At 39.7% G+C, this 23,057-nt stretch overlaps 1 protein-coding gene across 5 annotated transcripts in view; it reads left to right on the top strand.

Moving 5' to 3' along the window:
• The window catches only part of ELF2 (E74 like ETS transcription factor 2), a 94,921-nt gene that overhangs the window by 59,191 nt on the left and 12,673 nt on the right, over positions 1 to 23,057 (top strand). For 2 of the 5 annotated variants that reach the window (XM_065877533.1, XM_065877531.1), the window contains exon 1: positions 16,708 to 16,765. The exons of 1 other annotated variant lie outside the window; for it this stretch is intronic. In XM_065877533.1, the coding sequence (XP_065733605.1) occupies positions 16,708 to 16,765 (58 nt within the window). Of the gene's footprint in view, positions 1 to 16,570; positions 16,766 to 23,057 lie in introns of those variants that run through there. 2 more of the 5 variants (XM_065877532.1, XM_065877535.1) reach the window with 2 other exon arrangements.

Genomic DNA, 23,057 nt, shown 5'->3' with positions numbered 1-23,057 from the left:
TTGTCTTTTCGCCTTTCCATTACTCCAGGCGTTACCTTCCCAGGGTGCTCTTGTGTGCCGTTTTCTCTCTGGAACATACTGCTTTTCATTTTTCAGCTGTTCGTTCCTGGTCATCTTTTGGATCAACTAGGGCTGTTGGTGTTATTTTCATCAGAGACTCGCATTCCCTCTTCTGTTTTGGTTAGCACCTACAACTTGTGATACAGTAAACTCCCATGATGAAGTAGAAAGTAGTTCTAAAAAGTTCAAATCACATAAAAATGGCATTCTCGGGAGTTTAATAAAACGACCCGAGTCAGTCTTTGTGGGGGAGGAAGCGCGTGTGTGGAGCGGGTTCCAGGGTTCAGAATAAGGTGTCCACGTCAGTCTGAGGGCAGACTTCGGTGGTTTGGCGCCACCTGCTGGTAGCTGTGTGGTCCGGTGACCGCTGTGGGCGATGGGAGCCAATTCCCAGTTAAAACTGATCAGAATTCATGTATGCATGAAGCTTTACTTTATTCCATTTGTGTTTATTGTTTAGTCTTTCCACTCAGTGCTTCATAAGTCCAGAGACCATATGCGTTGTGTTTACTGGTATTGCTCAAAGCCAGGCACCAAGTAGGTTTTGAATAACGTATCTGTTGAATGAGTGAGTGAATCAGAAAACAGCGTGAACCGGAACAGAATTTCAGAAATTCTGTACTTTATTTAGAAACTGACAAGTAATGTAGTTTAACTGGAGATAAGGCTCGGTAGAGGCATATGGTTGAGAAAAGTGAGCCTAGAAAGATAGAGTGGAACCAGATTTTGGTGGCCTTTGGATTAAATAGTTAGGAACTGTGTGAAACATGATCTGGAGAAGATGAGAAGTGAAAAGAAGGACATTTATTTTAAGCAACTAGAGCATACTAAAATAATGGAAGGTCTGGCTTCCGAAATACCTAAGTTGGGGGGTAGGTTAGGGAGTAAACTAAACTTTCAACCAATCTGACAGAAAGGCAACAAAGAGCAGAAAAAAACTATGGAAATATAAATCAAGACAGTAGGGACTTCCCTGGTGGCTCGGTGGTTAAGAATCTGCCTGCCAATGCAGGGGATGCGGGTTCGAGCCCTGGTCCGGGAAGATCCCACATGCCGCGGAGCAACTAAGCCCGTGCGCCACAACTACTGAGCCTGTGCTCTAGAGCCCGCGAGCCACAACTACTGAGCCCGCGAGCCACAACTACTGAAGCCCACGCACCTAGAGCCTGTGTTCTGCAACAGGAGAAGCCACCGCAATGAGAAGCCTGCGCACCACAACGAAGACTAGCCCCCGCTTGCGGCGACTAGGGAAAGACCATGTGCGTCAGTGAAGACCCAACGCAGCCATAAATAAATAAAACATTTATTGAAAAAATCAAGACTGTAGAAATAGTCCAAAACATCAGTTATATTAAAATAACCAATTGTGATCTTAACACGAGTCTGTGCTGTTTCTAACAGATACACAAAACAAAATTAAAAGAATGGAAAAATATATTTATCAGAGAAATACCAGATAAATCTGCTGTAATAAAATAGAATTCAGGGTGCAGATCTTTAACTGGGACAAAGAGAGGCTCTTCAAACTGCTAAAAGCAGCAGTCCAGAAAATATAATCATCATAAACTTATATGCATCTAACAACATAGCCTTCAAATAGCATTTAAAGTAAAAACTTTCAGGAATTCCCTGGCTGTCCAGTGGTTAGGACTCTGCGCTTCCACTGCAGGAAGATCCACTAAGATACCGTAAGCCACATGGTGCGGCAAAGTAAATAAATAAATAAATTAATTAATTAAAAGCTTTCAGAATTGCAAGGCGAAGTGGACATGTCTGCAAAACTGGGACTTCCAAAACACCTCTGTTGGGAAACACTAGTCTGCCATCTCCATGGTCTGCTGGCTTTCTGAATAAAGTTGTATTCCTTGCCTCCAAAAAAACCCAAAAAACAAAAACTCTGACAAAATTGAAAAATCAGGCAGACACAAAATTTAAAATGACATCAAAGAATTGAACGACTGGATTAACAAATTTTATAAGCTGGAGATCTATAGAACACTGTAGTTAATTGAATAAAATACAACTCTGTCCATTTTCTTTTTCCAGTTATATACAGGCCAGCTTTTAACTGTGTACTATGTCATAGAAGAATCTCAACAGTGTCTGGAAAATCAGTGTCATTCAAAATATACTATTTCATCATAATGCAATAAAATTAGAAATCAACAATGAAAAGACAACCAAAACACTTATAATATTGGCAACTAAAAACTCACCAATTGGAAATTCCCTGGTGGTCCAGTGGTTGGGACTCGGTGATTTCACTGCTGTGGGCTGTGGGCCGGGGTTCAATCCCTGGTCAGGGAACTAAGATCCCGCAAACCCTGCAGTGTGGCCAAAATAAAAATAAAATAAAATAATAAAAACTCACTAATTAGGGCTTCGCTGGTGGCACAGTGGTTGAGAGTCTGCCTGCCGATGCAGGGGACGTGGGTTCGTGCCCCAGTCCGGGAAGATCTCACATGCCGCGGAGCGGCTGGGCCCGCAAGCCATGGCCTCTGAGCCTGCGAGTCCGGAGCCTGTGCTCCGGCAACGGGAGAGGCCACAACAGTGAGAGGCCCGTGTACCGCAAAAAAAAACACCCCAAAACAACAAAAAAAACCCTCACTAATTAATGGATGAAAGAGGAAATGAGATTTATAAAACATTTGTAGCTAAAAATAACAGAGCATTGCATGCAAAACTTTTAGATGTGACTTAAGCAGAACTCACTGAGAAATTTTTTTGTGTGTTTTTCTTTTGCGGTACACGGGCCCTCTCACTGTTGTGGCCTCTCCCTTTGCGGAGCACAGGCTCCAGACGCGCAGGCTCAGCGGCCATGGCTCACAGGCCCAGCCGCTCCACGACATGTGGGCTTTTCCCGGACCGGGGCACGAACCCGTGTCCTCTGCATCGGCAGGCAGACTCTCAACCACTGCGCCACCAGGGAAGCCCCTCACTGAGAAATTTAATAGCTCTAAGTGGGTTAATTGGAAAATAAGAAAGGTTGGTAAAATTAGTATCAGCTCAACTCTAGATGTTAATAAAGGACCAACAGAATAAATCCAAATTGAGTAGAAGAAATACTTAGTCTATATTAATTAAGTAGAAAATAGAACAGAATAGATTATTAATACCATAAAATTAATAAAAAAGGATGAATCTCTATAAAGACAGATAAGGAAAAACGAGTACTATTAAAAACAAAAATATGACCAACAGAATAGAGAGTTTAAAAACCATAAGAAGATACTATAAACAACCCATTGCCAGAAAATTTGAAAACTTACAAAGTGAGCAGCTAAAAAAAAAAAAAAATATATATATATATATATATATATATATATATATATATATAAATTACAGCTGACTCAAAAGGAAATAGAAAACCTAGGCAAATCAATAACCATTTAAGGTCTTTAATTTTCCATATGCATCCCCTCATTCAAATAAAATCTATCAGACCCAGTTCTGTTTCTAAAATTTCAAGGGATGCATAATCCCTATCATGTACAAACTGTCATGGAAAACAGTAAAAGAGGGAAAGCTTTTCAACTCATTTTATGAAGCTAGTATAACCTTAACCTTAACACTGACTTAGTATAGAAAAAGAAAATTTCTTGCTGAATTTATGTATGATCATAGCTACAAATGTTCTAAATTAAGAATAGCAAATTCCCTGGTGGCGCAGTGGTTAAGAATCCGCCTGGCAATGCAGGGGACACGGATTTGAGCCCTGGTCCGGGAAGATCCCACATGCCACGGAGCAGCTAAGGCTGTGTGGTGCCACAACTACTGAGCATGTGCTCTAGAGCCTGAGCCAGAATTACTGAGCCCACGTGCCGCAGCTAGTGAGGCCCGCACGCCTGGAGCCCGTGCTCCGCAACAAGAGAAGTCACCGCAATGAGAAGTCCGCGCACCACAACGAAGAGTAGCCCCGCTCACCGCCAACTAGACGGAACCTGCGCACAGCAACGAAGACCCAATGCAGCCAAAAAATAAATATATTAAAAAAAAAAAAAGTAAGTTATTTCATGGATGGGAAAGCGTTAAAAAACAAATCAAACCCACCACTCATTAAAAAATACGTAATGACTAAATACATACTTAGAAAGGCAAGGAAGGCTAACTATTAGAAAATTTATTAATGTAATTTACCATATATGAATAGATTAAAGGAGAAAGCCCATATTATCATCTCAGTAGATGCAAAGACATTTGCTAAAATTCATCATCTTCTGAAGATAAAGACTCTTAATCTGGGCTTCCTTGGTGGCTCAGTGGTTAAGAATCCGCCTGCCAGTGCAGGAGACACGAGTTCGAGCCCTGGTCCGGGAAGATCCCACATGCCGCGTAGCAGCTAAGCCCGTGCGCCATGACTACTGAGCCTGCACTCTAGAGCCCGTGAGCCACAACTACTGAGCCCATGTGCCACGACTACTGAAGCCCGTGCGCCTAGAGCCCGTGCTCCGCAACAAGAGAAGCCGCTGCAATGAGCAGCCCGCGTAGCGCGACAAAGAGTAGCCCCTGATCGCCACAACTAGAGAAAGCCCGTGCACAGCAACGAAGACCCAAGGCAGCCCCCCTCCCCCCGCCAAAAAAAATGACTCAGTCTGGATTGGGACTTGATAAGGGATATATATTAAAAATCTATAGCAAATTTCATAATTAATGGGGAAACTATTCCTTTTACCATGTTTATTAACTAGCGTTATACTGGCAGGCCTAGCAAATGCAAATAAGGCAAGAAAAATAAATAAAAGACAAAGATCAGAAGGGAAGAAACAACAGAAACACTGTTATTTGCGAGGTTTACACACAAAATTTAAAAGAGTGTATAGACTTTAAAACTACTTAGAAGGTTCATCAGTGTTGCTGTATACAAGACTAGCAATCAGAAAATGAAATGAAAAAGATCCCATTCATAATAGTTTTTAAAACTTAATTAGGTATCTGGGAGTAAATCTAACAATAATATGCAATACCTATAAAAATAAGAATTTTGCTTTATGGAGGGACATAAATAAGTGAAGAGATACACAGCTTCCTTAAGAGGAAATAGAAAACCTAAAGAGACCAAAACCATTTCATTGACTTTATTCTTTAACCTGCAAACACATGGAAAACTGGACATGGTAAAGCTGTTAATTCTTCCCCTATTAATCTATAAATTCAATACAGTTCTCGTCAAAATTCCAAGAGGACTTGTCTTTGGTGGAATCTGACAAACTCTTAGGTAGAGGTCCAAAAATAATCTAGATAATTCTGCAAAAGAACAAAGTGTGTGGTACTTGCCCTCCTATTCATAAAGAATGATTCTAAAACTACAGTATTTTTAAATGTGTTATTGGCCCACAGACGAATAGTTGAGTAGGATAGACTAGAGAGCCCGGAAGGAGTAAGCATGTATTTATGCCTAGTATATAATAGACACGGATTTATAGAAAGGAAGGACTATTCGGTAGATTATATTAGGATAGCTAGTTTTTTATAAAGAGAAAAGTAAAGCTAGAGCCCTGTTTCATACCCTCTTTTTTTTTTTCAATTGATTTATTCCTCTTTATCCTTTTTATTTATATAAAAATCCAGTCTCCCTCATAAGCATCAAATTTAATTTGATTAATAGGTATTTTTTAAAGTGTATTAAGTGTGTATATTTTGTTGTGTAAATTTAAAGTTTATAGAAATGGTACTGTGTTTCTTGCTCTGTTTCCTACTTTTTTTTAGTAAATACTGTTCTTAATATCCATGCATGTTGCTTTGTATGTATGTAATCTGTTGTTTCTAACTGCTGCATAATTCTCCCTGATTTACATCCACCACGTTTTGCTCTCCTGTTTGTGGTGGCCTGTGGATCAGCTGGGAGCTCGCCGGTCTAGGATGGCCTGAGCTGAGGCAACTCAGCCCTCCTTCTCTCCAGCCTCCAGTCATCTTCTTTCTTTTTTATTCCTTATGATGTTTGTCAAGAACTCCAGTATGTTTAAGAATAGTTATATTAATTGGCATTCCTGGTTATTTTTTTTTTGGTGGTGGATTTTCTCTTAAATTTTTTTTTTAATTAGAAAAAATTTTTAATGAGGTATAGTTGATTTATAATATTATATGTTTCAGGTATACCACATAGTGATTCACAATTTTTTTTTTTTTTTTGGCTGCATTGGGTCTTCGTTGCTGTGCTCGGGCTTTAGTTGCGGTGAGGGGGGGGGCTACTCTTCGTTGTGGTGCATGGGTTTCTCATTACGGTGGCTTCTCTTGTTGTGGAGCATGGGCTCTAGTCATGTAGGCTTCAGTAGTTGCAGCACACGGGCTCAGTAGTTGCAGCACACGGGCTCAGTAGTTGCAGCATGCAGGCTCCATAGTTGCGGCACGTGGGCTCAGTAGTTGTGGCTTGCAGGCTCAGTAGTTGTGGCACACGGGCTTAGTTGCTCTGTGGCGTGTGGGATCTTCCCAGACCAGGGATCGAACCCGTGTCCCTTGCATTGGCAGGTGCATTCTTAACTACTGTGCCACCAGGGAAGTCCCGTGATTCACAATTATTAAAGGTTATACTCTTATTTATAGTCATTATAAATGATTGGCTATATTTCCTATGCTTTATAATATATCCTTGTAGCTTATTTATCTTATACATAGTAGTTTGTACCTGTTAATCCCCTACTCCTGTCTTGTCCCTCCCCCTTCCCACTCCCCACTGGTATGTTTTCTGTATCTGTGAGTCTGTTTCTTTTTTGTTATATTCACTAGTTTAATTTTTTTAGATTCTTCATATAAGTAATATTATACAGTATTTTTCTTTCTCTGTCTGACTTATTCCACCAAGTATAATACCCTCCAAGTCCATCCATGTTGTTGCAAATGGCAAAATTTCATTCTTTTTTTTATGGCTGAGTAGTATTCCATTGTGTGTGTGTGTGTGTGTGTGTGTGTGGTTTTGTTTTGTGCATAAACACACACCACATCTTCTTTATCCATTCATCTGTTAATGGACACTTTGGCTGCTTCTGTTTCTTGGGTGTTGTAAATAATGCTGCTGTGAACATTGGGGAGTATATATCATTTTAATTAATGTTTTTGTTTTCTTTGAATATATACCCAAGAGTGGGATTGCTGGATCATATGGTAGTTCTATTTTTAGCTTTTTGAGGAACCTCCATACTATTTTCCACAGTGGCTGCACCAGTTTACATTCCCATTGGCAGTCCTGTTTTTTTCCTAATCTTGAAGGGACTGTATCTGAAGTTTCAACTTGAAGTTTAATGTTTGTTGTAGGTTTTAGTATATAACATGTACCAGGTTAAGGAATTTCCTTGTAGTCCTTTGGTTTTGTTTTTGTGTTAGTTATACATGGAATCCTGTCAGATGCTTTTTCAGCATTCTTTGATACGTCATGATTTTTCTTCTGGAATATATTAATGTGATCAATTCTCAGGCATTGACTGCTCCTTGCGTTTGAGGATACATGTTACTCATCATTTTGCTCTGTTTTGCTTTAAGTTAAGGACCTTTCATAAGTAATATGGAACTATAATTTCTTGTATTTTCCTTATCTAATCTTGGAATCAAGATTACACTAGGCTCATAAAATAATCTAGGCTGCTTTCACTTTTTTTCCTCCTATTTTCTATAACAATTTCTGTAAGATAAGAATTAATTTAAAAATTTGCTAGAATTTTCCTAAAAGTACATTTAAGCCTGTAATTTTTTTTTTTTTTTTTTGTAGAGAGGAGGTTTTGGGCTACATTTTTATTTCTTTGCTACTTACTATTCTATTCAGTTTTTCTTTTTATAGTTTATACAGCTTCTTTATACAGTCCATCCAGATTTCAACTTTATTAGTGTATAATTGTTCATAATACTGATTTATTATTTTTATATGTATTGTATCTGTGGTTATTTCTCCCCTTTTGTTCTGTATCTTATTTGTACCTTCTTTTCTTGGTTATCCTTGCAGAGGTCTATCTATTTTATTAATCTTTCCAAAATCAACTTTTGGTTTTGTGAATCTTTTCTAGTTTTAAAAATTATTGCTCTCTATTTCATTTTTCCTGCTCTTTATTATTTCTTTCCTTCTTTTTTCTTTGGGTTTGTTCTGTTGATTTTTCCATCTTTATCAACTGAATGTTTAGCTTATATATTTTTAAACCTTTTCATTTCCTGGCATTGAGTATGGTTTTAGCTGTGTCACATATAGTTTGACATGTTGTATTTTTATTGTAATTCATTTCTAAATATTTCTCAATTCCTTTATGATTTCCTTTTTATTCCATGGGCTATTTAACATACACTGTAAGGGAAAGCACATATTAATTTGGCTGGATCAAAACTTAAAATTTTTGTAGGATAGAGGATACCGTAGACCAACCAAAGTAGAAGTCAAACAGCAGGCTGACAAAAGATAGTTGGAACACATATCTGAATTACTGTCTAGTGTATGTTAACATTCTACACATAAGTAAGACAAAAAAAGTGTCATAGAAAAATGACAAAGGATATGAATGGGAAATTCATAGGGGAAATGTTAATGGCCAATAAGTATATGAAAAAAATGTTTATCCTCAGTACATACTAAGTACGTGCAAATTAATACAACAGTGAAAAATTTCCTGCCGTCCAACAGATGGCAGACATTTTTAAAGTTTGATTATATCTTGTATTGACAAGAACGTAAGAAAAATGGGAGCACTAACACATCACTAGTGGGGTTTTAGACCTACATAGCTACTTTGGAAAGAGTAACATATAAATTTAAAATGCACTTATTCTATGACCTAAAAATTCTCTCTGTAGGTGTATACTGTGGAGAGACTCTGGCATACATGCTTAAGAAAAAATAGATAAGGATTTTTTTCAGCATTGTTTATAAAAATGAAAAATGGAAACAACTTTATTTGCCTATCAGTAGATAAGTTTTTGAACAAAATGGGGTGTATGTGTGCACTGGGATAATTTGAAGTATGTAAAAAGCAAAGCTATATTTACTTATACCAACATGGGTAGAATATGAATCTTGAATGAAAAAAATAAATTTTAGAATGGCATATGTAGTATAATGTCATTTACGTACCCAAAGCATGCAAAGTACTACTGTATGTCATTCTGGGATACATGCACACACACACACACGCATAAATGTACACAGATGTGAAAACATAAAAGTGTAAAACATAGAGTGGAAGAATATACACAAAGCTCATGATAGTGGTTTCTTTGGAGAGATAGAATGGTGAATGAGGACTGTTGGTAGTTCTCAACGATGTTATTATCTCCACATGTAATGTGTTATTTCTTAGGGAAGAACAGCACCTTCAAGTATAGATGACAAAATGATAACAGTTGTTTGTTCTGGATGCAGGGGTCATGACTGTTTGTTATATATATATATATATTTTGGTAATTTTACATACGTTTAAAATCCTCCTCAAAAATTGTACAAGAGATCACTTCCTAAACAAGGAACACAGATGACTCAAGATTTCTAGCTTGGGATGAAGGTGATGTTATTGATAGAGGAAAGGAGATTTGTAGATAACGGACCTTTAGGTACCAGTGGGTTATCCAAATAAAGACGTTTACCGTACAACTGGAAATTAGAATGTAGCACTAAAAAAAAATAATAAGTCAAGCCTAGAGATGCTGATTTTTGAGTCAGTTCGGAAGTCATATTGAAAGCCCTGGTGGTGAATGGATACTAACTACCATTCTTGAGACAGTGGAGAATGAAGAGAGAAAGTGGCCAAGGCTCATGCTTTGGAAGAACAGTCACATTTGAGGGTTGTGCCGAAGTAGGCGAAGTCAATGGAAAAAAACAAATAGGAACAAAACAAAGCCAGACAGTTTATTGTCATGAAAATCATATGAAGGGAAGGAGTTTAATAAGGGGTGGCCAATAATTTCATTTGTTTGGAGAGGTAGAGTCAGGCGAAAACTAGGAAGAGATCGCTGGGCTTGGCAATTAGAAGCTGATGTTGGGCTTCCCTGGTGGCGCAGTGGTTGAGAGTCCGCCTGCCGATGCAGGGGACACGGGTTTGTGCCCCGGTCCGGGAAGATCCCACAGGCCACGGAGCGGCTGGGCCCGTGAGCCATGGCCACTGAGCCTGCGCGTCCGGAGCCTGTGCTCCGCAACGGGAGAGGCCACAACAGTGAGAGGCCTGCGTACCGCAAAAAAAAAAAAAAAAAAAAAAAAAAGCTGATGTTGACCTTTGAAGAACTTTTCAGTGGATAGGTGCAGAAGCTATACTGTAAGAGGGGAAGAAATTAGTTAATTTGAATATTCCTTTTAGAATCAATCAAAATAGAATTTGACTTACTGTTGCAATGTGTTTTAGTTAAGAACTCCATTGTAAATCTTTTCATAAACATGCTAAATAAGAATCATGCATTAGCCCTTGTAAAGTTTCACAGGAATTGAAAAAAATTTCCAGAATATTCAAGATACTGTACATTCCCTAATGATAATAAAGAACCCAAGCCCTTGAAACCACTTGTTATAAATGTTATTTAAAATAGAGAGATCATTAACCATTTTAATTCACTTTGTATGGTGTCATACACATACAGTACTTAATAAATGCTTTTTGAATCTGACATCCACTTAGAAAAGACTAGCTGCAAGACTCAGTCAACAGATAGTCTTCTAGGAGTGGCTGCTTTTGTTCAGTGTAAACCGTAAAGTGAAGAATCATCAAGCTCAAGGAGAATTTGACCCAGGGATAAGTTAAGTAAAATGCGGAAAACATGTGAACCTAAGCCAAACTATCAGTTTCAAAATTGGTACATGCTGGATCCTTACTCATCATAGGGTTGTTTTCTTTTTCTTTTTTTTTTGCGGTACGCGGGCCTCTCACTGTTGTGGGCTCTCCCGTTGCGGAGCACAGGCTCCGGACGCGCAGGCTCAGCGGCCATGGCTCACGGGCCCAGCCGCTCCGTGGCATGTGGGATCCTCCCGGACCGGGGCACGAACCCGCATCTCCCGCATCGGCAGGCGGACTCTCAACCACTGAGCCACCAGGGAAGCCCAGTCATCATCGGGCTTTTATGGTTGACAAATGCATATGGCCAGATAATTTATGATGAAATGACTTTGGGGGTCATAGACCTCTTTGAGAATCTGAGAATAGTCATGATCCTCTTCCTCAGAAAAAAATGCACATTTGGTAACAAAATTTTGCCTTTGTGAACCCCCTGTTAAAGATCCATGCCTTATGAAGGCTTTTATACATGTAAATATTTAACTCTGCTGGGTGGTGGTCCAAAATGTAGCACGTACCCACTACTACTCTAATTTCATGTATAAGCAATTTTGTATATCATGCTGAGAATTTCACACTTGGTGTGGGTTCTGTCTGAATTGAGAAGGCTTAATTTTTTTCCTTTTACATAATTCAGTGCCACCAGGTGTAGTAATAGGTGCCTACAACAGAAACTTGCTCAAAGTAAGTCCTGGGTAATTATTTCTGGAATAAATGAATGAATATGTGACCATGGATTCAAACATCTTCACTTTAATAACATTTTATAAAACCTAACTATTAAATAAAATGAATCAGTAGTATAAAAAACTGAAAAGAGTGAGTTAAACATATAGTAGTATAAAACATATGAAACAGTCCATCTTTTCTCTTTGTAAAGCTGTAGACTTGCACTCCTGTATCTGTCGTCTGTCTTCCAGTATTGATGAACCAAGCTTTACTTAATGGTCCTGAATCTCTTGATTCCAGCTTGTTGTCCTTGATAGACATATTTTTTCTTAGACCTTAGTTTTCCTACCTTTTTTTTTCTTCTAAACATGCCCAACACACCATACCCCAGCTTTGAGTTTCACTGTTAGTTCAGCTGCATCAGACTGTTTGACCCCCTCTTATTGTTCTCCTACCATTCACTGCTCAAAGTTTTTTTTCCATTTTTTTCTTAATTTCTCAGAAAGACTCTTGACCATTGCTCTAGCTCTGACATTAAAAAGCAAAACATCAACCACTTTATAATTTATATAAATATAATAATAGTAAAATGGATTTAAGTTTTCATCCATTTTGTAACTTCTAAGTTTTATAGAAGATTGTTTTGTAGAATTTTTAACCTTGAAAGAGTGGGATATATACCATGTGACTTTGGTTAAATTATTTAACTTCTTGGAGCCTCAGTTTCCTGATGTGTAAAATTAGGGCATTGGATTAAATCGGTGATTCTCAAATAACTCTACCATTGGTGGTTAAAGAGCTGTCATTACTAAAATAGGAAATTGGCATCCTTCTCCCAAATTATAGGAAAATAACATTAAATGGGTAGAACGTCTGCTCCCTTTGATTCCTACCTGTAATTTTTTTTAAACTTTGAAGCCTGTTGACCTTGGTACTTGTATCTGATAGAGCACACAGTTATATATTTGGTTTTAATATATTTAATTCATGGTAGTCAGGAAAAGAGATGATGATGTTCAGGTCCTTCCTTAATTTTGTGAAAACCTCTAGGTGATGTTGTCTGTAGGCATCTCTTCAACCATAACCTTTTATGATTCTGTTTACTAGATAAAGGAAAAATACAAAGGAAATAACCAGAGTAAGCTATAAGTCAAAACATTTAAAACCTATATGGTGTTGCAAACAATTGGACATTTACATATCTCTCAAAATTTTTTTCCATCTTGGTTACTACAGGACCATAAAATCCTTCAAATAGCCAAGGGTATCTAATTATTTTTGGTTATATTAGACTTTAATGATAATGATTATATTCTGAAGACTTACTTATTTTTAAAACGGAGAGGCTGGAGGATGAAAGAATTGATGCTCAGACTATGAAGAAAGACATGGAAAAAACTGCTCAGGACTTTGTAGTTGAAAGAGGTCATTTTTAAACTCTACCCTTCTTTCTTTATCTAAGCTGTGAAATGTGACAAGTTGGGAGTTTAAACTGCTCCTTTCTTCTATATTAATTATCTTTTGCTGATTAACAGATCATCCCAGATTTAGCAGTTTAAGACAATAAACATTATATCAGTATTACATAGTTTTTGAGATTAAGGATTGGGGATCGGCTTACTTGCATGGCTCGTAACTCAGGATCTTTCACGAAGCTGGAATCATCTGAAGGCTTGATTAGGGCTGGAGGGTTTGTGTCCTAGAGAGTTCGGTCACATGACTGTTGGCAGGATGCCGCTGTCCCTTGCCTAATGGGCAGTTGGCTTCCTCTGAGTGACCCAAAGCAAGAGATCAAGCAGACAGTTTCTGAAGTCACACACCATCACTTCAGCTCTATTCTCTTTGTTAGAAGTGAGTCATTAAGTTCAGCCTACACTCAAAGGGAGAGAGGGGAATTAGATTCCACCTCTTGAAGGGAGGAATATAAAAGAATTTTTCTTCAGAAAAGAATATCAGTAGGTACTAAATGCATCATAGCAGATACACAGGCCTTGTTACTTTGGTGCTTGGGGAGTGTTTGAGAGGAAGGGCTTTAGAGTTAGAGTTTGTGGGTTCAAATCCTGGCTCTGCTTCTCCTGAACACTATGACCTTTGTCAAGATTCCTCATCTATAAAGTGAGCACAATAGTAATATCTATTACAGGAATGTAGAGAGGAATAAGTGGAAAAAAATGAAGGTAAAGCACTTATCTTGGTGGCTTTTATTTCAATAAGAGTTAGCTGTTATTTACCTACTAGATCACAGCAATAACTTTGATGTAGAGTCTGCCTTTCTGTAATGTTATTAGCAGAATATGCTCTAAGGTATCCAGCAGGCTAACCTACCTAGTCTTATTCAGTTTTTAAAATTCTGCTCATTAGTACTTGAGAAAATTCTGCTTAACCTTGAAGACTTGAGAAATGCCGAGGGGTGTGTGTGTGTATATATATATATACACACACATATACATGTTATGTACACATATATTCACATATACTACATGGCTTGAGTGGAAGAAATGCTCTATATACAGTAAGTCCCCTATATACGAACCTTCAAGTTGCGAACTTTCAAAAATGCGAACATGCGTTGCATCAGTGTCAGACGTGAGTGAAATTGCAGCTTGCCCTCTGATTGTGTTAGTTGGGTACCTAGGCTAACTTTGTTGGACTTAGAAACAAATTGGACTTACAAACACGCTTTCGGGACGGAACTCATTTGTATGTAGGGGACATACTGTATATTTTAATCCTGCCACATTTATATTTTTAATATTTTACCATGTTAAAAATTCTTCAAACATGTTTTTATTAAAACAATCCATTGCATTTTTTGATTATTTCCTCAGGCTAGGCCCCGGAAATGAAATTCCTAGATCAGTATATATTGATATTTACCTCTTTAAGACTCTTGATCTATAATGCTCATTGCTTTCTTGAAAGTTTGTACCAGTTTATATTTCCAGCAGCAGCCTCACCTTGCTTGCTAGTCCTAGTATAGTATTACTGGTCTCTAAAAAGCATTGGTGGCTTTTGAAAGCCTAGTTATAGTAGCAAGACAGAATTGCATTAAACCCCAGGGAATTGTGTTTTTATAAGAGCTTTAAATATATAGGAATATTTCCCAGCCTTTCTGCATTAATTTCTATAAATATATATATATATATATACACACATATGCATAAATACTATATATGTGTATATACTAACTGTGAAGTATTATGCAGGAATAGATACAGCTTCTGTTCACTTGGAACTTAAAATATAAGGCTGACATGAGTCCATATAATTAAGATGTACCGAGAGTGAAATACACAGACACACACCGCTATCTTTCTTTAAAAGCTAACCCTCAAGAAGCAGAGTGAGGTAAAAGTTATGTGTCAGGCTTCAAACTGACTCCCACAGTGAGAAGAGTGTTTCTTTTTGAGCCAGGTCAAGCGCTCGCCTCCAGAAGAAACACACCGTTGGCTTACATTACTCTCTTCCTTTCTAAATACACGAATATCTATGACTGATAAGAGTGGAAATTCGGATTTGCTATCAATTTCAGTGTTCTGCCTAAAGCTAGCAATTAGCCCCTTAGCGTGCCTCACCATCCTCTCACCTGGAAACTGTCTCAGGTTATGCTGCTGCCGGTCAGTGGATGATCCTTATTTTAAATTGACTAGAAATAAAAAATAAAAGCTACCAGTCATACAGTTTCTTTTGTCTAGTAGGTGGCAAGTTTACCTAACACAAGGAAGAGATCCCTGTTTGGTTTCAGGGGGGCTGTACTTTGGAAATGGCATACGGGTTCTTTTTTGGGAAGGTGGGGATCATGGTGGTAGGGCTCGGGGGAAGGCCCAAAAGAATAAATGAGTATTTAGAAGAAATGAAAAAAGCAAAGTCATGGGCTGTGGAATCAACTCTGAAGTTGCCCATGTTGGGGAAACATTTGTAAAACGACATGGTATTAATATTACCCCTGGAATACATTTTTTTCTCTAGTTATCATCACAGTTCATTCAATTTAAGTCATAAAAATTACACCTTGTTATTTAAAATTTGTAACGACCAAGTCTTTTTTGTGTTTATTCAGCAAATAACTTTTTGAACACTTACTCTGTAGGAGGCACTGTTTAACGTTGTGTGGAGAAACAACTATAGGCAACCTTTTGTTTCAGTTTTTTTTATATTATGAAATTTTGAACCCAGGGAAGCATTTTTTGTGTTTGTTTCAATGAAGCTTCATCTGGGTCATTTCATAGGCTTGGTTTCCTGTGTTGTCAGTAAGTCTATAGTCACTCAACGGCAATCTAGCTCCCGCGTCTACTGTATTTAATATGTACGTTATTTGTAATAAGGCTAGTTTTATCAAAAAGATCTTTAAAAGTAGATGATATAAGTGAATACGTTCGTTTCCGAGCGAACCAAATAGAAACGTAGGAGGGTACATACATTTCATGGCTAGCCAACTGGGGGAGGATAATCTAATCTCTCAGAGGTTGGCATGTTCTGTTTGCTAATAAACACCTGTCTGGTGTGCTTTTCCATACCTCTGTAGAGGGAAGAGGGCGAAGTCGGTCCCTGAGAGTGGTTGGAAGCCCCTTACTTTGTCCCATAAAGCCTTGGTAACATTTTGTAGGTATGACTTTTGGGGTTGGTATGCCTGTTTTACAGCGCAGCGCTTTCAAGTGAACGGCTTACACGCAGCCTACACTTTGACACGGCCCAACAAGTTAATTAATTAGCCACCTTTCCGTCCCGGCTGCGGGACTGGGCATTAGAGCTCTTCCAGAAAGAAAATTTGATTAATGGCTCTCTTCTAGCGTGGGGACGACTGCCGACTTCTCTTCCGCAGAGCGTGAAACGTGCGTCTTCCTGCCGAGGGGCCTCGTCCCAGCCGCGGCCCCCGGGACGACTCCCTGCCTCAGGTGTCCTGCGCGCCGCGGGCCACGGCCGCTCTCTGGGGCGGGCGTCCGGGACTTCCTGTCTGGGCGCGGGGCGGAAGGATCGCGTTGCCAGCCGAGGCGGCCGCCGCCGCCGCCGCCGCCGCCCCTGCCCCTGCCGTTAGGTGGTGGGGTTTCTCAGCCCGGCGGCGGGAGGCGGGCCGGCCTCGGCTTCCTGTCGGAGGACGCGCAAGGATCCGGGCGTCGGAGTGTGTGCGAGTGCGTGAGTGTGTGTCGGCCGCACGGCGTGTGTCTCCGGCCGCGGGTTCCGCCTCCTCCCCAGCCGCCGCTGCTCACGGTGTAAGTCAATGTGAAGCAGCAGCTCCAGCCCCGGGATAAACATGGCGACGTCTCTGCATGAGGGACCCACGAACCAGCTGGATCTGCTCATCCGGGCTGGTAAGGACAGGGGAACTTTCCTCCCGTGCATCGGTGCAGCAGGAGAAGGGGTGCACAGGGGGTGGGGTGGCTCCCCTGTGGCGGTCAGTGCAGGGGGTCCGGTGTCCCCTTCGGTCACCGGGGCGGCCGGGGGAAAGGGGGGTTGTGAATGAAGTAATGGAGGCGACGAATCAGGAAGTGATCACCTTGGAGAGTAACCTGCCTCAAATCCGGCGCTGTCGCTTCACGGTGGGTTTGTGGAGCAGCGGCGGCGGCTGCCGGGCGGAGCGCTGGCAGCGGGTGCCGGGCAGCCGAGCCGCAGTTAAGTTGGGGACTCGGGGGCGGGCGAGTTGTGCGCTTCACCCCAGTTGCCGAGGAACCAGGAAGTGAGTGAGGCTGTTGTCTCCCGGCTGCGCCTGCCACGCTGTCTGGCCGCAGAGGCCGCTGCTGCCCGCGGTCGGGGGCGGCGGGCTTCTCCGGTGGACGCTCGCCACCCCCGCCCCGTTCTCCTTTCAGACTTGGTCCGCAAGTCCTGGACTTCCGCGCGGACGAGGCAGCGCCGGGCCACGTCCGGTAGACCGATACCCGCCAAAAAACTGCTCTGACCCACCTCCTCACATCCCCACCTTGTGCGGGCTCGGGAGTAACGGTTCTCGAGAGGGTCCCTTAATAACGTGGAGTGGCCTGGCGGGGGTGTTTCTCTCGGGGGCCCGCCTCCCTTTCCTGGTTCAGTGGGCGGCTGTGGAGAAGTAGGCTTATGCCCCTTGCCTCGTGGGTGGGTTTTTCAGGGGGGAGGATGGGAAAGACACGGAGTATGTTTTGTACCCCTGCGCTGGAGCGTTGGGGCGTCAGAGAAGAACGTTTATTTTTGTAAACAGCGGGTGAAGGTGGAGGAGCGGGGCGGGCGGGAGGGAGTCTTGGCCCCAGGGAAGTCTCCTCACGGAATTGCCCCCTTTCCCCCTCCCCCCCCAAGCCTCCCACCACAGCGGAAGCGCCTCGGAGAGGACAGAACGGCTGGGATTGACAGGCCTCGGGTTCCAATCCGCTCGCTGCGATGTTCCGAATAAGAGCGTTGGTTTCTGGGGGCGGGACTCCTGGCCCGCGGCGGGCCAATGAAGATTGGGCGGGAGTGAAGCTGACAATGTACGCATGGAATTGGAGGGAAGAGGAGTGTAAACACGGAAGTGGCCGCGGCGGTGGGGGATGTGCGGCGCCACTGCTGCAGCGGAAGGGCACGGACTTAAGTTACATAGAGAAAGCGGCTTTACTTAATAGCAGACAGCGCAGCGAGGGCCCTGAGTCGGCGTAGCGGAGCTTGAGTACGGTTTACCTACTGCAGTGAGCGTCAGTGTTCCTTTCCCTGGCTTCTCTTTCATATCGCCATCGATGGGAATTGGAAGATGGGGAAGAGTCACCGACGAGGATTGCTGTAAAGGATCTTGCCGGCTGTTTTCCATACACTGTTTTTAGGTTGGGGAGTTAGTCGTTTGGTTGGTGAAACTCCTGTGATTCAGTTCGTTTGGGAGAAATCATAAACTTACATGTACCCTTAACAGAACTTAATCTGTAAAATAGAACGCTACACGGTCCCAAAGAAAAAAATCACAGTTCACTGAGTAGTGATTAAAATGCATTTGACAGTTATTTTCTGATTAGAGCAAGAACTTAAATATTAGGGAAAAGGAGGCAGAGCGCCATGAGAACTTGGTCTCTTTGTGTACGTTCAGTCCGTTAATACTGTATGAATTAAGAGATGGAATTTTTGGCTTTATATTATTGGTACTAACAACACTTTATGGATTGTTTGGGTCAGTAGTGCTGAACATGGACCTTTCCGGAAATGTTCCCAGTGGTTGTGAGAACCTTAGAATACTCCACGCAGTTAGAATTTTGTAAAGGTAAAGGTAAGAGGGCTTAATTTTGCCAAGAGAAGGTATTTTTGTCATAAGCTTTTGCAGTTATCGTCACAACTGAACGTTACCTGTAGATATTTTGCTTGGAGTGGATACATATACACAGTTTAACATATATAGACAGGCTACAGTTCAAAAATACAAAAGTTTTATCTTCTTTTGATCAGGTTTTTTTTTTTTTAAGTTAAATGTTGTTTTCCAGTTCTACTGCATTTCCTTAGTACATAGAAACCTTACAGTTGAAATTTCCTTTGTGATTATAATGTTCTGTAAAGAATACATATTACATATAATTGTTTTCAAATTACTTTCTCAAGTCATATTCGTGTAATCTGAAGTTCCTTTATAAACCCTATTTGAGAAGGAAATTTGAGACAGGTTTGCCGGTTTATCCAAGGTTTATTCAGTGAGTTAAAAGTGGAGGAGGAAAGGTGGCCCAGAAAATGCAGAATCATGGATCTAAATTTTTATTGCTGCCAATTGCCAATGATGTTGGGAGGGTAATGTTTGTAAGGTTTGTATTTGTATATGGACTTAATGGTATCTTTTCATTCCCTTGAGGGAAGTCATCAAGTGTTAGACGTAATTCTCGCTCACAAAGATTTAGTCTAATTGAGGAGACAGATGAAAATCTGTATAATATATAAATGTTAATATAACTACAGGGATTGCTCTGTGGGTTCCTGGTAAGTGTAGAATGCTATTAAGGAAAACTTCTAGAGGAGATAAGCTTTAAATTGAATATTGTTAGCATAACTTGCTTCTAAGTAAGTATAAAGTGCTTAGAATTACCATTACTGTTAGACGTTAAGATGCTAGAGGGTATAGTTTTGCTTTTATTTTCCTCCCTTCGGAGACTTAACTGTCAACTTTAGCCATCAGCTTTCGCTTTAGTTTATCAACATGTATGCTGTCAGAGGCATTTGAATAAAGAATGAAATACATAAGGTCATTTTCACATACAAAATATTTTTTGTGGTAAAGACTTGATATACTTTATAAAACTTTTACTGGCAACGTGGTGTCCGACTGAGAAAGAGCCTTGAAAGAGCCTTGACCCTGAAGTCAGGAGATAAGGATCTTCATCTAGCTGTCACTAAACTAGCTCTTTAAGGCTTCGTTTTCTGTAAGAGAACAGCATTGACTAGGTGATCCCTAATAACTTTTAAAACTCTGAAACTGTAGGTGGCTCAGAAATATTTAATGGAAAGCGAAGGTCCTCTTTTTGCTTGGATTTCTTTACATTACACTCTATGAGTGAATTTGTCTGTAAGGTCGTTATGTAATGGGGAGGGGTTAATTTCTTTTGCCAATCTTTGGACCAAATTGGAGCTTGAGGCCATGTCTGTATGTTGAATAAGACTATGATATAGTTTATTTAGTAAATTAAGCTCATTTCTAGTCTCTAGGAAAATATGAATGTTACTTTATTAATACTTGTGCGAAAGCGTTGTGTACATGTGGCCTGACTTTTCTGGAAGATTGTCAGTTTAAAATATTCTGCCTTCTTATTCTCAAGTGTACATTCCTTGACTTTTTTTCTTCCTTTTTTTGAGAAATTGAAAATTGAGAAAGTGGAGAATTTGAGAATTGAGAAATCGCGTAACTCTTAGGAAAGAAGTATTGTTCTACTTTAACACGGTTATTGAATGGAAGGGGGAAATTCTTCTGGAAATGCAGCCTTAAGTATTTTTACGGACAGAACAAATCTGTCTAGTTGTCAAAATTCATCATGAAATTTGAACTAGAAAATCTTCTAATTTACTATAAACTGGAATATCTAGTATCAATCTTGAAAAGAACATCAATTTGAAAAAAAGATTTATCCGGCTATGAAAAGATGAAGCATGTGTTGAAATAAAATTGGAAGAATGGCATAAATTTTTTAAAACTTTATTTGAAAATGTGTTTAAGAAATTACTCTTTAGAATTCATTGCAGCATTAGTACTAAAATGCATACAGAAATTGAGTGAAAGAGTAACATCAGTGTGTAAAGAGTTGTTCAGGGTAATCCAACATCAGTTTCCTTTAGGGACAAATTTAATTGGTAGAGAGGCAGGCAGGAGAGTTTTTGATTTATGAAGAGTTTAAAAAAAAATCCTTCATGTGTAAGTCGACAAAGTACTGTTGTACTTATGGAAATGGAATCATAATTGTTCATCTACACACTGATTTTATGTGTAGAAGCTAAAACTTACAGAGACATGAGGATGGAATTTGGGTGTTGTTGATTACATTTGATAATAAATTACAGCTGCAGTTCTTTAATACTAAAATCTCTGGTATGGGGGATTCTGGGAGTTCCCCAGACTCTTTCAGGGGGTCCGTGAAGTCAGATTGTTTTCATGGTAACGCTAAGACATTATTTGCCTTTTCACTTTCACAAGTGTTCACAGAAGTTTTCTAGAGGCTTACATGGCTTGAATAGGACAGATCGGATGAAAAAGCAAGTATGAGAATCCAGCTGTTTTCTACCATGTATTAAAAAGATTTGCAAAAATGTAAAATAAAGCTACTCTCTAAATTGTTCTTTGTTTTAGAAAATTATTTTTCATAAACATATTACTTAAAGTTTTCTTAGCTTTAATTTCAAATAGGATAAGTATCTAAACATAGGACTTACATAAGCAAGATCTCTTTGTGGTCCTCAGTAATATGAGTGTAAAAGTTTGAGAATGGCTGAGTTACAGTTTTATTTAGTCTATACTTTTCAGTACCATAGCCACTATTGCCAGCCTCATGTGGCGATTGAGTATTTGAAAGGTGGCTGATTAACCAAATTTTTAATCTAATTTAAACATAAAAACGGAAGCAGTGAAAAACTTCTTTACATGTAAACCTCTTTTACGTGTTGAAATGCCAGTGTTTTGGATATACTGGGTTAAATGAAAGGTATTAATTTCCCCTGCTGCTTATTTTCTTAACGTGGCTGCTGGACCTTTAAAAATTACACGTGGCTCTCGTTATATTTTTATCAGACAGCGCTACTGTAGAAAATGATTTTATTCTCTTTCCCCTTTTAACCTTATAATGCAGCTGTATAGATTAGAAAAGTCAAAGGGGAACGGATACAGATGGAGTGCCCCAGACCTTTTACCTTTCTGTTTGTTTGTGTTCTTCACTCACCTGTTAACTGTTAGAGTCCTGGGGCGTTAGAGAATAAGCTGTGGTGAGTCAGGTGTGGTAGCTGCGTGATGCCCTTGTAAATATTAGTTTATGGTCTTGCTTGTAGGGGAATACCACTATCACCTAATGAAGTGTTTTCTAATATTTTCCTATTGCTCTCAAATTAAATGGCTGTTGATTTTTATTTTTGACTTTTAAGAACGTTGTTATGAACTAGATCCATTGCCAGCATTCTCGTCTGCAAAGCTGAGAGGTATGTCTCTTGTCAGACTTGATTACCAAGTTTGGTATTTAGTAACAGCTGTCGAGTGAGTCTGGAATAGTCTCCATACAAACACCAGTTGATTAGAACGCTGGAAATGGAACAATAAGACTCTTAACCAACGGTAAAGGAGGGCATAAGCAAATTTAATTTTTGACACTGATTAAAATTAAAACAGTTTGGAAATTTATTTGGTATATTTATTTCTTCAAGGAGTATTGACCAGACCAGTGCCACCGACTGGGGGCAACGAGAAGATGATACCTGCCAGATTACTTTTAGCTGCATTGTTTCTGTTTTTTAAATGAGTTGCTTATTTTTTTCAACTCCCATAAGTTTCACAAGCAGGCCTAGAAAGACACCAGAAAATCAAGTTTTAAGTAAGAGATAAGTAGGGCATTTTCAGCCCTCACTTGCAGGTTTGCTTACTTTGATGGCACAACAATGTTATATTCATATTTATCCTTGGGGATTGTGCAGAATTTTAGTTTAAATTGTATTTGAATTATTGATCTGAATAAAATGATATTGAAAAGTTTCTAAAAATTATGGAAACTTGAATAGGAAAAGTATTTCTTAAATTTCTGTTACCAAAAACTGCTTGTTGACTTACGTCAGCAAAAGACAAGTAAAAAGAGACAGAGCTCACTTTTAACAAATTGGGTTAAGTATTCTTGGAAACTGTCACAAATTATTTTGCATCTTTATTTTGTTCTGAAATATTTCACGTCCATTTATGTTTTTGATACTCTGAACTATTCGTATAAGCTTCATGAGGCCAGAGCTCTGTTCACACTTGTGTCTCAGGTTTATAACAATCCTTTGTTGACTGTACGTAGAACACTAGATCTGACTGATAGTTCGTAGGGAGTTGATGCATTTTTAATATAGTCTCGTCCTGGATTTAAAGTGTAAAGGAGTGATTCTCTGCTGAAGTTTGTGTGGATTCTCTTTGTTTTTCTCTGGATGTAAAATATTTCAGGGAAACAGCATTTTGAACTTAGGGAGAAA

Source organism: Phocoena phocoena, chromosome 5, assembly GCF_963924675.1.
Source record: "Phocoena phocoena chromosome 5, mPhoPho1.1, whole genome shotgun sequence".
In the NCBI taxonomy this organism is placed as follows: domain Eukaryota; kingdom Metazoa; phylum Chordata; class Mammalia; order Artiodactyla; family Phocoenidae; genus Phocoena; species Phocoena phocoena.
The sequence above is the reverse complement of the archived record's forward strand: the minus strand, read 5'-3'. Positions and strand labels throughout refer to the sequence as shown.